Source organism: Polistes dominula, unplaced genomic scaffold (assembly GCF_049000335.1).
Source record: "Polistes dominula isolate Pdom_NZ unplaced genomic scaffold, Pdom_raw_medaka contig_73, whole genome shotgun sequence".
Classification (NCBI taxonomy): domain Eukaryota; kingdom Metazoa; phylum Arthropoda; class Insecta; order Hymenoptera; family Vespidae; genus Polistes; species Polistes dominula.
In genome coordinates, this window is record NW_028300951.1 from 5,642,449 (window position 1) to 5,659,063 (window position 16,615).

The following is a 16,615-nucleotide window of genomic DNA, read 5'->3' on the forward strand; positions in this document are numbered from 1 at the left end:
AATTATTGGGGGAAAACATAGCGTGAAACCTAATTAGTCTAAATTAAGCGTACGTTATCGGAGTTTAGAAAGTAAATTGGAATTATTATGCAGGTGCATAAGCGATAATCGATTTAATCGATTAAATTACGATTCCGGTTACGGGTACTATACGTTTCAATGTTGCTATCGGTTTAACTTATTGATTTATAAACATTAATTATCGACAAGGATTACTACTTGCTGTTTATGCTCCTTGTTGGATATAAATATGTGTTAGTAAGTGGTGTAGTAGTGATCAAAACAAATATGTGTTCTGCGTAACTAGGGATTATGAGGGATTCGACGATTCGAGAAGTAAGAATGATAAGAACATCAAACGAGAAAGATTTCAATCATCGAATTTGTTGACAGAAGGAATTCGATCGTGAAACGTGGAAACAACGTTCCAACATACGATTATTCAATTACGTTATCTTTCGTACAAAAGTATTCAGAAAATTCGTTGCTTGGTTACACGTCAGTGGTACTTTAAAAGGGTTTAATGTTATACGATAAGAGTAGAATAATTGATTTAACTATCTCGATTTATTTGAAATTTTGTTTTTCTTCTTCTTCTTTTTCCTTATACATTCTCAATATATCATGAAATTGTTTTTGTGTGGTTGTATGTGTTTTAACAGTATTTTTTGTTCTTTTTTTTCTCTTCTTTTAAATATACCAACGATAAAAGAGTTGAAACGAGTAGAGTAATCTCGGGTAAAACGAGTTTTCGAAGCATATAAATTTGTATTCTCTATCGGTATAATATAGAGATATATTATATCGAGGTTTTCCTTTTGTTGCACGGTACAAAGCTTTGTCGATATGACAAAAGAAACTTGGTAGATTTCCATCGGCCCCATTGTTTAGTTCGAAAAGAACAAGAGACCCAAAAAGTTGATCGAACTTTCCTATCACGTTAGAACAATGATGATGCTGATGAATTAAAGCTCTAACGTCATTCCGATATCATAACAAATATGCACAGATAAAGTAAACTTTGATAAAATAAATTCGATCGTTTATAATAATATTCCATGTATTATTATTTTTATTAATATTAAAAATAAAATGCTATTTTTAAATGATTACTATTTAATAATCCAACGTTTATCTCTCTCTCTCTTTCTCTTTCTCTTATCTAATATCCTGGATAATACGAGTATCATAATATTTCCAAATGTACATACATACGTGTGTAGATGCATCTCTATATATATATGTATATACATGGTTGGGAGACTAGTGACAAATAATATGTTTCAACGAGGAAGTTTACGAATTCGTTAGCACGCACTGAGTTGCGGAGAATAGTAAGCTACGGGGGAGGGGCGTGAACTAGTAAACCTATGGTTGTTTCATTTGGAATTATGTAGGAAACTCCATTATCGTGTTTCGCGCGTGTCTACCGTATCTTCATTATACTTTTGGCTATTAAGTAGTTATTCCTATAGTCGAATATATCCTGAATTTGCGAGAACTCACAAATCGTATAGGAGAGTTCAACCTTTGAATGAGTTCAATTTGACCCGTTGAAATGGAGGAATAGAGAAAAAGAGTTGGATGAGTATGGGTCTGAGTATGAGTAGGAGGAGGTAGAGGTGGAGGGGAAGAGGTTGTAGAGGTTTTGTGGCAGGACGTGATCGATGTAAAATTGATCAAAACCGTCGTCGCTTTGTGCATTATTTTCGCTCTGACGAAATTTGGATAATTAAGCGTGAAACGAGTACGGGCCATTAAACAATACGTACGTACCTACAATTTGTTCGTGAGTTTTTAAGTGTGGTTGCTGTAGTTTTGATGGTAGTAGTAGCTAGGGGAATGTGTAAGGGCTCAACGTTCAACGATAGTATGTTGTAATTAACAAGGGGGACGCTATGAACTCATACACAGGTTAGATTTTTTTTTCTTTTTTTTTTTGGAACAATTCGACATGGACAAACGTCCGTTTTAGTTTTGCGTAACGGGTAAAGGCAAAATAAAGTTTTCCTTTTGTAGTTTCTCTCTTTCTCTCTCTCTCGTTTTCATATTTCTCACCATTGGAAAATATTTCAAACGGTATAATAAACTTTATCGATGTATATAAATATAACACTTTAAATGAAGATATTATTAACTATAATTTGAGAATAATCTACTGTGTCGTAGTTTAAAAGAAAGAGGTATCAATCGTATCGATTGATCGAGATTGGGAGTTAGCATATTTTTTTTTGTTTGTTTACTTTGTATAGCCGTTTTAAAAGTAGTATTTCGAGAAAGACTTTTGAAGAGAAGCAATGTATAATTGAAGTTCTATTGGAAGAAGAGACCCTTGGGTTTAGATAGAATCGAATGGTGATAGTGAATCGTGCGCGCGAAGATCGGTAAAATAAAAATTTGATTCGGGTATTCGTTTGATAGAGGAGAAATAGTAGATAGTAAGAAAAAAGAGAGAGAGAGAAAACTCCCTAAGCTATTCGCGTCACGGATATGGAGAATTACGAGATCGAAAGAGCGACGCTCGTAAAATTGTCGGAGTTTATTGATCGCATCGTACTGCAAAAATATGCATCCGTTGCGGATAAACTGTAGTCGACGCCTAGTTACGCTAAAGTAAAGACGAAAAGAGAGAATGAGAGAGAATGAGAGAAAATGAGAATGAGAATGAGAATGAGAATGAGAATGAGAATGCGAGAGCAACAATATACACCGATACACATCGAATGTCTCTTTATTATTAATATGCAGTCGTACGGATGATTAAACGTGGCTTTGCAGTCATATCAGACGATAATTATTTGCGGCATAGTCATACCATGCCGATTTTCAAAACCGCAATCGACGCGTTTCATACACGCCACTCTCCGATTCTCTCTCATATTCTCTCTATCTCTCTTTCTTTGTGTGTGTGTGTGTGTTTCCAGCTTAACCAAACGTAATCGTCCCGTGTCTACATATTCTCCTATTCTCTTTCTCTCTCTCTTTCTCTCTCTCTCTTTCTCTCTCTCTCTCTCTCTCTACATTCGTATCTCGTAATTTCATGTTTTGCTCCATGTTAAGCATTCCTCTACTCGTTTACCTTCTCTAACCAACACGAAGATTATTTTATTAATACTTGAATTCGAAAGAAAATTGAACGTATTTATTTAAAATGAAACATTTTATATGTACCTTTTTATGCATACGGGGCAGTAGATACGTAACGTGTATAGAAAAAAAAATGTGTTATTTGAGATATAACTGTAAAAATTGATAATCCGTTAAAGTTTTTCGGTCGATTTTGGTAGACAATTTCGCGAGAGGGATGAAATAAAAATGGTTTCGCGGAGAGCTTAGTGACTAAGCTTCAAAGGTAAATCGTAGCTTTCAATTCCGAGCGTAGCAGCAGCAACAGCAGCAGCAGTAGCAGTAGTAGCAGTACCAGCAGCACATTTTAGAAAAGCCGCAAAACGCGAAAAAGCATTTCATCGGTTGGACACGAATGAAAACGGGACAGACACACGATAGTTCTGAAAATCAACGAGTAGGAACTTGACACACCGACTAAAAATAAAAAAACAATGCCGACTACGACGACAACGACGACGACTACGACAAAAAATAGATATATTAATAAAAAAAAATAAAATAAAAAAAAGAGTTTAAAAAAAGAAAATAGAAATGATTTCATCGCGTGGTAGGAAAGGGTATCGTTCTGGTTGTTGTTGGTTTGGTCTTGTTCAGCTTGCCTAACCTCTCTTCTATTCGCGCAAGCGGATTTGACGGCGTGTAAACGAGAAGAGGAGGGAATAGAGTTAGGTAGGTGATGCATTTGAACAAACATCGAATGTCGAGTTTTTAACAATTCGAGAGTTAAACTCGATCGCATTATATATCGTTCGATTTAAAAAGACAAACAATAGAAAAAGAAAAAAGAGAGAGTATATCGTGTATCTATTCTCCCTATTGATATTTGCTATTAAATTTTTCATGGAACAATATGGAGAGATAGACAGAAAATAGAGAGGGATTTATTCTTTCTCGAATGGAACTTTTTAGAACGATCAAAGGGGGATAATAGTTAACTTTTCTCTATAAATTCGGCTTTACTATTACTTTATTCTGATATGGAAAAAGAGAAAAATATATCTTGGATATATATACAGATTTTCTCATTCGTTGCTTTGTCAGCTAATGCAAAAGTTACAACCGGAACGAGTTTCATACGTACGTACATAGATCGATAGATGTATAAATACATAAACACATACGTACACACAATAGACAAAAAGAAATAAAAGAAAGAAATACACGTACGTAAAATAAATAGCCCGATTGATGATGGTTGCTTTGGAATTAGTTAGTTACACCGTCTGCGCGTCGAAAGGTAGACACGCGAGTGCAAAGGGTGCAAAGGGTTAATGCGGTGGCTTTCAGCAAGTTGGCTCTTTCAACGCTATATACAGGAAGGAGAAAGAGAAAGAGAAAGAGAAAGGAAGGGAAGGGAAAGTGAACGTTAGCATATCCTTTTCACAAAGAACGAAAGAGGAAGAGAGAAAGAGAGAGAGAGAGAGAAGAGAGAGAGAGAATGAGTGGAGCCTAAAAATTCATCATCCAAGTTAGAAAATCGCGATCGTCGGCAGCGTTTCGTTTTATCATCCACCCTTTCTGTGAACATTCGATAAAATAGTAGTAGTAGGTAATAGGCAACAGCAGCAGTAGTAGCAGCAGTAACAGCAAAGCAAAGCAAAGCATCGGAAGGTCCTTTCTCTGTTAGTAGTCCCTGTTTGAACTACTGGGTGCATCGAGAAGAGGAAAGTCGAAGAGCGTTCGTGGGCCTTCGGGCAAGTTCGAAGCATAGGGGGAGATTGCCACCACCACCACCACACTGTAGCACGTATTAATGCCCAGACTAGCGAGTAAAACGAATGATTTGTTAGGGTGCCTTAAGCTTCGTTACCGTGGCTTGCTTCCTACGTGGAAGGCAAATGGCGATGGTGTTGTTGAAGAAGGAGGAATAGAATGAGGAAGAGGAAAAGGAGAAGAGACGAGGAGTGTAGACGAGACGAGACGAGAAGCACCGAGGGAGATTGTTGGATCGGGCTAGGGTGGAATGGAGGGCGTGGGAGAGGGACGAAAGGAGAGAGAGGACTACGCTCCCGTCTCATCTACTTGATTGCATTGGCCGGATTACAGCAGGGCTTTAACGCATCTCCCTTGGGACGCCTAGCGTGAAAACAAAAAGAGTAGAACGAGCCGAAAGAAAGAGGCGGGAACGTGTACGAAGAAGGGAGAGGGAAGGAAAAAAAGTGAATAATAAAGGGGGGAGGGAAAAGGACCTGAAACCGCTTCTCTCGTTCCCTTCTCGTTTCTTTTTTCTTTGTTTTTTTCTTTTTCTTCATCTTTCTCTTCTTACTTTTTTTTTCTTACTTTTTTGGTTTTTTTTGTTCATCTTCTTCTTCTTCTTCCTTTTCTTCTTCTTCTTTTTCCTCTTGTTCCCGTTCTTATTCTCTTTTTCTCCTACGAGATCGTCGTCGTCATCCTCGTCGTCGTCGTCTTTGACGTAGCTCGAGTTAAATTCCCTGAGAATAATTTTCGCTTCCTTCAACACCTTTCTTTCTCTTCTTATTTCTTCCTCTTATTCTTCTCCTTTTTACCTAACACACGCAACCTTTTCTGACCCCCTTATTTTCCTCTCTTCTTTATAGTTTAACGCGGTTTCTTTTTTATTTTTTGCTTTTTTTTTTGGTTTCATACTTATTTTACGTTCTAAAATAAATACTCTACCATTTTCATGGAGAAATCGGACACGCTTGCGGGCACATTTTGTTAATTTGATATACGCGCGAATGATACGAACGGATTTTGAGATTTTCTTTTTATTTTTTTTTTTGCTCGATTATTTTTTTCTCTTTTTCAAAAGAGAGAAAATGAGAAAGAAAGAAAGAGAGAGTGTGTATAGGCAAAAGGAAGAGATGACTCGGATTAACTTAACTTTTTAGCACCACGAGCTTTTAGAGGCAGAACTCAAAGCGCGCGCGTCGGTGGGACCCTTTTGCTCGCAGATCAAAGCGGATAATCTCGTTATCGTCCTGTTCTGACTAGCCTATGAAAAAGTTCTACGTTGTTGAATTTCATTTGCGAACGTAATTCTCTCTCTCCCTCTCTGTCTCTCTTTCTCTCTTCGTATAAACCCCATCTATCGAATTGCATCTCTCTCTCTCTCTCTTTCTGTCTCTTTATTTCTCCGTCTCTTTATTTTTCTGTCTCTTTTTAATTTACCTTTTGTTTTCGGTTTATCGTTGTTCGCCTATCTTTTTTTCCAATCATCGATTCTTCGATCGAACTTCTCTCATCTTTCTTTTGTAATTTCTTTTTTCTTACTTTTTATCTGTATGGGGATTTAGGTTTATACCTCGTAGAGTATTACTCGAGCGAATGATAGTCGGAGTTGGCAATTTTTAACTTTCATCCCTTTTCTTTTTTTCGTTCTCTTTATTTCTACTGGTTTCGTTTTCCTTAGAGAAGAACGTCATCTTTCCAATGGTTTCTATTTTCTATAAGTATGATCTCTCCGATAGGAAGAACAGATTTGAGAAAGGGTTACTTTTTTTAATATACTCCTTTTGATGATTACCTTTTCGACGCAGACATAAGTTTATTCCCTTTACCCTGTTTTTCTTTTTTTTACTACCTACTTTAACCTTTTTATTAGGGTAAACCCATTTTTATTTCTTTTCTTTTATTATTCACTTTCTCCCTCCCTCTCTTTCTCTCACTCTTGTTACATTGTGTGTGTAAACAAGGTACGCGTATAAAAACGCGAAACTTCGTAGAATTGTAATTTCCTTTTATTGTCAAAGTTAGGTGTAAACTGTGTCCAGAAATTTTTACTGTTAAAATAGGGGAGCTTATGTCGTACAATATATACATACACACACGCACACACATACACAATATATATATATATATATATATATATATATATATATCGTTCCATTATACTGAGGTATCTTTGGTTTGACCCTATTTTCAGAGCATAATGAAAAAAGTACTACTTGCCAACGATCTCGAGCAAAGGATATAACGGCACAGCAGGGTTGCTGCTGCTGTTGCACGCTTGCAACTAAACTTTCGCACCCCCCGTGATTTTCTCTCTCTCTCTCTCTCTCTCTTTCTCGCCGCAAAATCACCCTCGTGGAAGTTTTCTTGTAAGCGAAATAAAAAAAGATAAAAAAGATTAAAAAGAAGAAGAAGAAGACGAAGAAGAAAGAAAGAAAGGCTATTAACGTGATATCCGATCATAAATTACATATTTTTTTAACGATCCTAATCACATTCATACACACACACACAGACACACCATAGTTACACGTAATCGTTTTAACAAGTGTATTTAGAGAAACTTTTCGAATGATTTCAAGCGGACTAATTAAGGAGAAAAACTGTCGAGTTAAATAATGCGAATCATTTATTATTCAACGGGGCCAAAGTATAAGGTGTGTAGTCCTCTTTTTCATTGTCCTCCTGACCAACTGCCACAAGGTCTAAGGAAGTTACACGTTTTAAGCCATAAGACTGTAAGAGGAAGTCGTTTGTCCGAGGATGTCTGACAGACGAGAAGCGATAATGTGCGAGTCTGTCCTACCATGTTCTTCTCTCTCTCTCTCTTTCCTTTACTTAGGTCCATCTATCTTTCTTGCTCCCTCAAAGGACAATGACGACGTTGTAAGGAACGGTGTTTCTACTTACGAGCGTTCCAATCGATCGATTTATCGATTCGTTCGATTAAACTTATCATCTTTCTCTCTCTCTCTCTCTTTTGCTTTTGCTCATACAGCTGTGCTCTCTCGCCTACACGACCTATTTCTGTGTTAGTATATATATATATATATATATATATAGACACATGTGTGGATATGTTCGTGTAAATGTATATATATGTGTGATGATATAGTAACAGACGCCCGTAAAACAGCTGTGGGCAAAGGTTTTCGCGGCCCAACTCCGAACGAGGCACGCGCCTACGAAACGGCTGCTTTTGTTACCTTACGAAGCTTATGGCAGATGTTGCCTTGCCTTTCGGTGTGTGTCGACTAGTCGACTCGATTATTCTCCTAAGGCCTTATAAGAGAAATAGCATGACGTAGAGAAAGCTGTAAAAGAGAATTCCCACTCGTACCCTAAACTCCGTCGTTCCTTCTCGTCCACACCCCACGTGGATAAATTCGAGTCAAATTATTACGTGTGCCTTTATATTATTATATATACGTCTTTATTCAGATTATAAATGCTGCTCGTGCGTGTCGTATGTGAAAAAAAATGTCTCTTTGTATTTTTGTCAATTACATTAAACGAATAGCATTAACCCCATAATCTTATTTATTAATTGTCTTAAATTGGTCTCACTACGGAATTTATTTTTCTTTCTTATTTTATTTTATCGATAAGCATCAAAAATTTATAATCAATTAATTGTCAATTATTTTAAGGTATATAAATTGGTGTTTTAAAAATAATAGACTTTTTGTTTATTTCAGTTTTCGACTGGTCGGCCAATTTATTTTCTACCGGTAAGTAATGCGTTAATATATTTTTTTTATATCATTATTATTATTATTGTTATTAGTATAGTATTTAGAAATAAAAATCGTAATGACGATTAAAAAATGATTCTTAAGAGTTTGTATGAAAAGTGAGTGAATCCTAGCTTTTTTACGTTTGACATCGAATTCTTTTCTCACGGTTTTAATTGCGAGAAAAAGTATTGGATTTATAGTTGGATATACATTTTATTAACACCGGCCTTTCTTTTTATAATCGATTTAATCTTCCTCGTGGCCGCGAGAATACCGAGATCGTTAATTTTACGTGGAGAGTACAGCACAGCACAGCCGTTTTCTCTATAAATTTATTCCTTAACTATTCTATAATCTTAAGCACTGTCATGAATCCGTAATTAGCTTAATAAACGGCTAGGTAAGCAAAGTGCTCGTTTTCTCGAGGAATTCGTTACTATCGTATTTAAGTGCGACAACGGTGGAATAGCTAATAGGATATTATACCTACCTGCCTGCCTACTATCGCTACGAACCGAAATAACCAAACGGCTGTTTTGTTTTACTGCTTACTACCATCTAAAATAGACGATGTTGAAACAATGGTGATTCTTCGTACTCTCATTTATGTGGGAATCCAATCATCGCGATTACATTTTATTACCCTAATAATATAATATTTAGATAAATTTTATAATACGTATTTATTTATTTTTTTTTTTTTTATAATAAAACAACAAAATAGTTACTTAATTTCTTTTTTTTTTTTAAGTAACAACAATATTATAATATATTAAAGCAGGTGTATTCACGCATGAACGTATCTTAAAAGAGAGATGTAGAGATGAAAATCTGGAGAATATTTTCCTCATCGTTAAAGCAGCTACGTTTTAATGAATCATACAGTGGGACGTAACGAAAAGAGATGAAAAGTGGTTGGAAGAGGAGAATTACGTCTTGGTTGGTGGACGACGGTTTAATCGAGTCGTCAAAAAACGAGAGTGGGAATTTGAAATTCCATCTCCGTGGTCCATCACGATTTCATAAGAGAGAGAACGCGTGTGAAATATTCCCCAACCTTTTCTTCCATTTCTGTCTACTTGTCTTTCTTGCACACGTATTACTTTATCATGTGTATGCGTAAATATACAGATATAAGTGAATTTAATATTTCTACGCAGAACATACGAAACAGGACAGATATATACACATACACACATACATATACATACACATACCGCGTATGGGTTTCGTAATGTTCAAATCGACGTCCAAGCTTTATATTTCGACGGTATAAAAAAAAAGAAAAAAAAATAGATATTCAGTGAATATAGTTTTTTTTTCGCGTAAAAAAATAGCGAACGTTCCGCACGGTGACGAAAATTGGAGAACCAGCAACCAACGCTTGGTAATACCAAAAACGCGAGTAATTCCGTTGAGGATTACGTGCCCTTTTCATGTGAGAAGGACTCACACACACACACATATCATCAGTTTTCCCGTTTGGTTTTCTCCTTGTTGTTACGCCAACTTTTCCTTTTCGCGTACTAGAAATAAGCTATCCTACTTTTACGTTTGCGTTCAACGACGACAACGACGACGACGATGAGAAGGACGACGTTGAAAAATGACACGTCTCTTTCTGCTAGTTCTGTGTCTTTCTTTTTCTTTTTTTTCTTCTTTTTCTTCTTCTTCTTCTTAAACAAATACTTATCTTTAAGAAGACGTTTGTTGCAAGCTCTCTCGACATCTGCTTCTTCCAACTCTTGAATTTAACCTTTCTTTTTTAAGTTGTATTCTTTTTTTTCTTTTAGTTTTTTACACACACATACACCTACAGATACACATACAATACCCTCTTTTCTACGTACTTTATTCTCTCATGTATTTTCATGTAATATATTTAAGAAGAAAAACAACAAAAATAACAGAAAAAAAATATATATATATATATATGTATTCTTAAAGACTACGAGGATGAGTTTAGTTTCTCGTAGTATAATCGTTTAAAAGTTTAGATGGCAAGTTTAGTTCGCGAGAAGAATCGTTAATGCGTTTTGAATGTACATAAAAGGTGTGCATGCGTGTGTGTATGTGTGTGTGTAGGTTTTCAAGGAAGCTTCCATCATTCGAAATACATTACTACACAAGACTTGCCAGACAGTATTACGACAAACGCGCCTGTTATCGCGTTAAGCTTTAACTCTTATTTCTCTCTCTCTCTCTCTCTCTCTCTCTCTCTCTCTCTTACATATTATAACGTGTCTCGTATTTTACTCATGAAATTTAGGAGACTATTTACACTCTTTCATACAAACATATAATATATATATATACATACATACATACATTACTTACACTAGAGGGTAAGTTATACACCACCGTTGTTATACACGTCTACTTTGGAATTGTTTTCCTTTTGAAAGAGAGCGTCGTTAGCTAGCAGCCAACACCAAGAGACAAGAGAATAAAGTATCTACCGTAATACATATCTTTCTCTTCGAAATTTTAAAATTCTACCGTCCTTGCGAAAAATACTCTCCTGGGAGTAATGTACCGTGTACCCACGGTAATGGTCTAAGGAAACGAATACGAAGAATAAGAAGAAGAAAAATAAGGGCAACGAAAAGAAAGTAGGAAAGAAAAAAGTAAAGGAACAAGAAGAAAAACCTGGAGGGGTTCGACTATTTACATGCATTCTCGTTATTAGAGTAAATCAAGCTTAATTCTTGCGTCTCGTGGTTACGAAAATGCGGGCCATAGTTTAGCGTTAAAATATTAGCGGCTGGACAGAGAAAGAGAGAGAGATGGTAAAGGTTGAAGGTGGAAAAAAAAAGGGGGAATAACACCGTACAGCGTTTCTCGTGAAAGCCGACGTGGCTTCGACCAGTCGTGAGATAAAAAGGAGAGTTTACTTTTTTTCTTTTTTTTTTTTCACTCACACACACATATATACACAGATTTTCTCTCTGTCTTTCTCTATGGACCTTTTACGTGGCGAGAAGCTGCGGGTTTCAGGATCCACCCCCCCCTCGAACGCCAAGCCGAAAATTTCTCTTCCTCCTCCTTTTTCCTGTTTATATATCGCTTTCCCACTCCCTTTAATCTCTCAACTATCACCCCACCTTCTCCATCAGCAGCAGCAGCAGCAGCAGTAGCAGCAACACCACCCTTCGCGTATTTTCAGCGTCGGTAAATCCATCGAGCGAACGAGAAAAGCGTTAGATTATATGCGGGCATCGTTTCGTTAGTCCGACTACGAATCTCACGTCCTGTCCTTTATCTACTTCTTAACTATCTAACAAATATTCTTCGAGTTCGAACGGAAACAAGATTTTTATCGGTCCTTCTTTTACTACTTTCCGTTTAGTCTTTGTTTCTTTCTTTTTTTCTTTTTCTTTTTAGAAATATTGTACAACATTTCAACTAGACTTTTATGTTTTACACCCCCCAATTTATTTTGCCATTTTTATTTTTTGTTTATTTCTTACTCCTCTCTCTCTTTCTCTGTTTCTATTTTAATAATTATATATTATCTATTTTTTTATTTATTTTTCTTTCTGTCTTTCTTTTTTTTCTTTTTTATCGTCGAAGGAACAAAAAAATTGGTGAGAGAAGTGGTGGTGATGACGGTAGTTCTCTCAAGCAGGTGGGATGAATCGTCGTAGTCGAACGGAAGCAAACCGACCGATGAATTCCAATGAAATTTCTCTTTGTTTTTCTACTTCTTTATTTTTTTCCTCCCTTTTTTTATCCTTTTTTTTTTTTTTTTTTAACTAACCATCCAAGAAAAAGAAAGATAAGGGGGAGTAAGGTTTCGTTATTTATTTTTTCCTCTCTTTTTCTTTTTTTTTTTGTTACCTTTCCAACGTATAAAAGATCTTATCGACTAATTGGAGCACCGTGCAAAGAGAGAGAGAGAGAGAGAGAGAGAGATAGAAAGAGTGAGAGGGTAAGGAGGTGGGGGGAAGAGAAGGAAGTCAGAGGTTTCTTCCTCTCAAAAGGTGTGTGCAGTCTTCTCTTGAAGCAACAACCTTTATACACAACTACAGCTTCTTTCTTCTTTTCTCGCCCGGTAACCGACAGCCACCTAATTACGATTCCTTTTCCTTTTCCTTTTCCTTTACCTTTGCCCCTTACTTTTTTGGTCAGAGTTATGCGGTCTTAGCGCACAGACATTCAGTTGAGACATAACAGGAAGATCGAATTGATTGTGTGTAATAGAAAGAGAAAAAGAACAAAAATGCAAGTGGAACGAAAAGAAAAAGAAGAAAGAAAATATTATTAAAAGTTAGCAGTAAAAGAAAAAGAAAGAAATAAGAAAAAGAACAAAATTACCAAGTTTATCGCGATAACCTTATCCTCGATTTACACAAAAAAAAAAAAAAGAATTACTATTACACTTTTCTCTATAAGAAGATTTTTATCGATTAATCAGCCATTCCATGCAAAAGATTCGTTTCTCTGATTGAAATCAACGAGACAAACACATACACACCCTTCACACGTACATACACGTATACCGAGAAGGTCTTCCTTTAGTTTTATTTGAAGTGCATGCATTTTCAAGAAATTGAGAATGATTGTGGTCGGAGTTGCATTATCCAAGCAAACGATTCGATTTTTGATTTAACGAATGGATGAAAAATCAGGTACCCAATTTATCCCATTTCAACGAGTAGACCAAGAATGAGCATTGACCGTGTCATATCGATTGCTTCTTCTTCGTACTATTGTATTTTAATGTTAAAATGTGATATCGATACTCGAAATAATACTCTTATTTAGTATCTTTCGTTTTTCTTTTTTCTTTTTTTATGCTTTTACTTCCTTCAGTTAATGATTTTATCCAGTTACAATAAATAATTTATCCCTCTCTTGTGGTGCGTGTAAATGTGATAAAAAGGTAAAATAAAAAGAGAAATAACAAAAAAGAAATTAAATATAAATCATATCGTAATTCGTCCAGGTGTACTGTTGAGAAATCGTTTAAACACGTAATATATCAAAAATGGATCGTATTATTATCTTACTGACGATGAAAAGTAGGGCGAGCTAATTAATTACGCTCTTTATATTTTTTCCCATTTTTTTTTCATTCATTTTTTTTACCATCAACTCGTTATTATATATCGACTTTTGGCGATTCGTTAAATTAAGTTGACATACATATTTTTTGTTGTTGCAAAAACTTTTTCTCGTTGTTCGCAGAAAAGAAAAAAGAAACAATAAAAAATATAATAAAATAAAACAATCATAGGCAAATCAACAACAGTCTAACGGGTTTTGCTAGTTGAGCTTTTGCACGACGGGACCGTCGTAATGAACCTTCTGTGAAAAAAAAAAGAAAGAAAGAGTAAAAAAATAAAAACAAGAAAATAGGGAGAGAAATAGAGAAGGGGGAAAGAAAATAAAAGAAAAAAAACGAAAAAACAATAATTAAAGTGGTACGTTCCAGTTAATGTTACCTTTTCCATCCTTTTCCCCTGCCACCCCTTTAAGCGTCGGTACAGCTCGGTTAAAGGGGAATTAAAATTCCCCCTCACCTCTCACTCTCTTACCCCAACCCCCTCCCCTCTCCTTTTGGTGTAGCGTGAGAGGGAGAAAGAGTTAAGCCCTGCTAACGAATCCCGTGTTAAGCCGTAAAGCGCGTTGTTACCGTATTTCGAAGTCCGATACGATTCGCGCGACCCTTTGCGATATTATCTTCGGAATAGGGCCAAACTTGGCTTCCATTTAAATTGGGTCGAACTCGTGCAATGAAATTCCTCTCTTTTTCGTCCTTCGTCATCCTAAAGGACGACACGATCGACGTGGACGAGAATGAGAACGAGAAATATCACGAACACTACCAAGAAACTTTATAGTGTGAATTTCATGAATTCTGTTATTGAAATACTACCGATGTTTCTGTTGTTTTACATACGTATATGTATTTATGTATTTATTTACAGTGAATCACTAAAGTATTTGAACACTTTTAGCATAAAATATTTTATTAATTATAATATGTATATTGTGCAACACATTATAGAATTATTATTAACATTATAAGCAAATTTAGATGATAATAATTATGATACTTGAAATATGGAGTTCCATATCACTAAGTGTTACAGAAAAATAAATGATAAAGAGTATGCATAATTGTTTATAAGATGTTATTCGTTTCAAAGGTATATATTAAATTTTTAAAATTATAGACATTAAGATTTAAAAGTCATTTACTTGTGTATTTTTATTTGTTTTTGTATTTTGTATTTGTATAACATAGTTGTATTACATTTGTATTTCGTATTAACATAGTTACTTTTATTATTAAGTTTATTTACTTTTGTTGCTTTACGTTTGTAAGAAATAAATCGTAACCATTGTATATATATATATTTTAGTATACACAAATATATATTAATGCTTTTAGTCGTTACATTTATTCTTGGCATTTTTTGATGATATAATAATTATTAGAGATACAATTATCGATCAATTTATATATACAGCAGTTTATAAAATATATATATATGCAAACTACAAAATGAATTTATATATGAAGTTTATCGAGTATCGATAAATCTTGTCTGATCAATACGATTCTAATCGGATTTACGCCATAGACGACGGTGACTAAGGATTCGAAATATCTCCAAGGGGGTAGTAATAGTAGTAGTAAGCTTTAAGTTGCTTCATTTAAAGTCAACCCACATTTGCCTGTCGTCCTTTATCGATAGTATACTCCACGAGACAGTGGTAATTAAAAGGAAATAACGAGCTCGAAAGAGAGAGAAAGAGAGAGAGAGAGAGAGAGAGAGAGAGAGAGAAGAAGAGAAAAAAGAGAAGAAAAATAAAAGGAAAAACTTGAATCCCTTCGATGAAAAGGGGAACAGTTAAGCTCCGTTAACGAATGTTTTATATTGGGATATGTGAAACATTTAAGTAAATATCATGATACGATCTGTGTTAATCGAGATTTTTATTTCCTTTTCCTATTAGCTTATTTTTTTATATACACCCACACACACACACACACACACATAATTTTTTATACAACTGTCAATCATAAATCATTGATATTTGCTTATCATGCAAAATTCTTTTTCCAAATTTTTCTTCATAGAAACGTATTTAAGGATTATTAAACTTTTAAACAGATGTCAATTTTATTGTATAAGAATATATTATTCTTTGATAAATTTAATCTGATTTAAATGATATATAAGATCCTTATTTATTTAATTAATTCGGATTATTCGTATGTTTATATAATAAAAATATATTTAATATTTTTGTAAGTAGTACTTGGTTAACCCTTCTTGATATTTTATTGGAATGAAATCAAATGATTTTTAAATATGTGTAAGTATACCTATGACATGTATTTTTCTCTTTTATTTAGTTTTTTTTATATCTTACACATGCAACGTTTATCGATTTTTATTTCTTTTCGATTTAATCATTGAGTAAAGTGAATGTAAATAATATTTCATTGATTGACTGATGTATATATTCCTTTTTCATTTTAATCTTTTTTTCTCTCTCTCTTTCTCTTTTGTCTTTACTTATTTCCAGCTGACCTGATATTCAGCGGCTGTACTTTCACGCGACAGTAAGCATCACTACGTGAGAGAGAGAGAAAGAGAGAGAGAGGCTTCTGGCAAAACAAACTTTAGGATTATCTCGTGGAAGCTCTCGAGGAATTTCTATCGTTGTAGGAGGTAGTTGTTTCTAATTCCATGCACTTCTAAACATTGACAGTGTTAGATATCGTATTGAATACGTATCTGTGTTATCGATTAATTCGATCAAAACCAAACTCGAAACATTATACCACGTATTTGTCTACGAATTTCGATTGTGATTAAGTTACCTTCAATTTTATTAGATAAAAGTAAGATATAGAATACAACACGAAATGTATGTATTATTTGATATTCCAAATTCCGTCCCTCTCCCTCTTTTAACGAATCATCTCTTGTATATGCATGATTCATGCAAGATCGTGCAAAAGTCTTCTTACATTCTTATATATCGATTTAATATAAAAACCGACGTTTGTCCTCCTTTATTTTTTTATTTTTTTA

General features: G+C 34.8%; 1 protein-coding gene across 1 annotated transcript in view; it reads left to right on the forward strand.

Annotated features, from left to right (window-relative positions):
- Positions 1–16,615, forward strand: part of LOC107068709 (uncharacterized) — a 288,047-nt gene that overhangs the window by 54,041 nt on the left and 217,391 nt on the right. Inside the window, exon 3 of the mRNA XM_015325410.2 lies at positions 8,520–8,552. Coding sequence (XP_015180896.1) covers positions 8,520–8,552 — 33 coding nt within the window. The remainder of the gene's footprint in view (positions 1–8,519; positions 8,553–16,615) is intronic.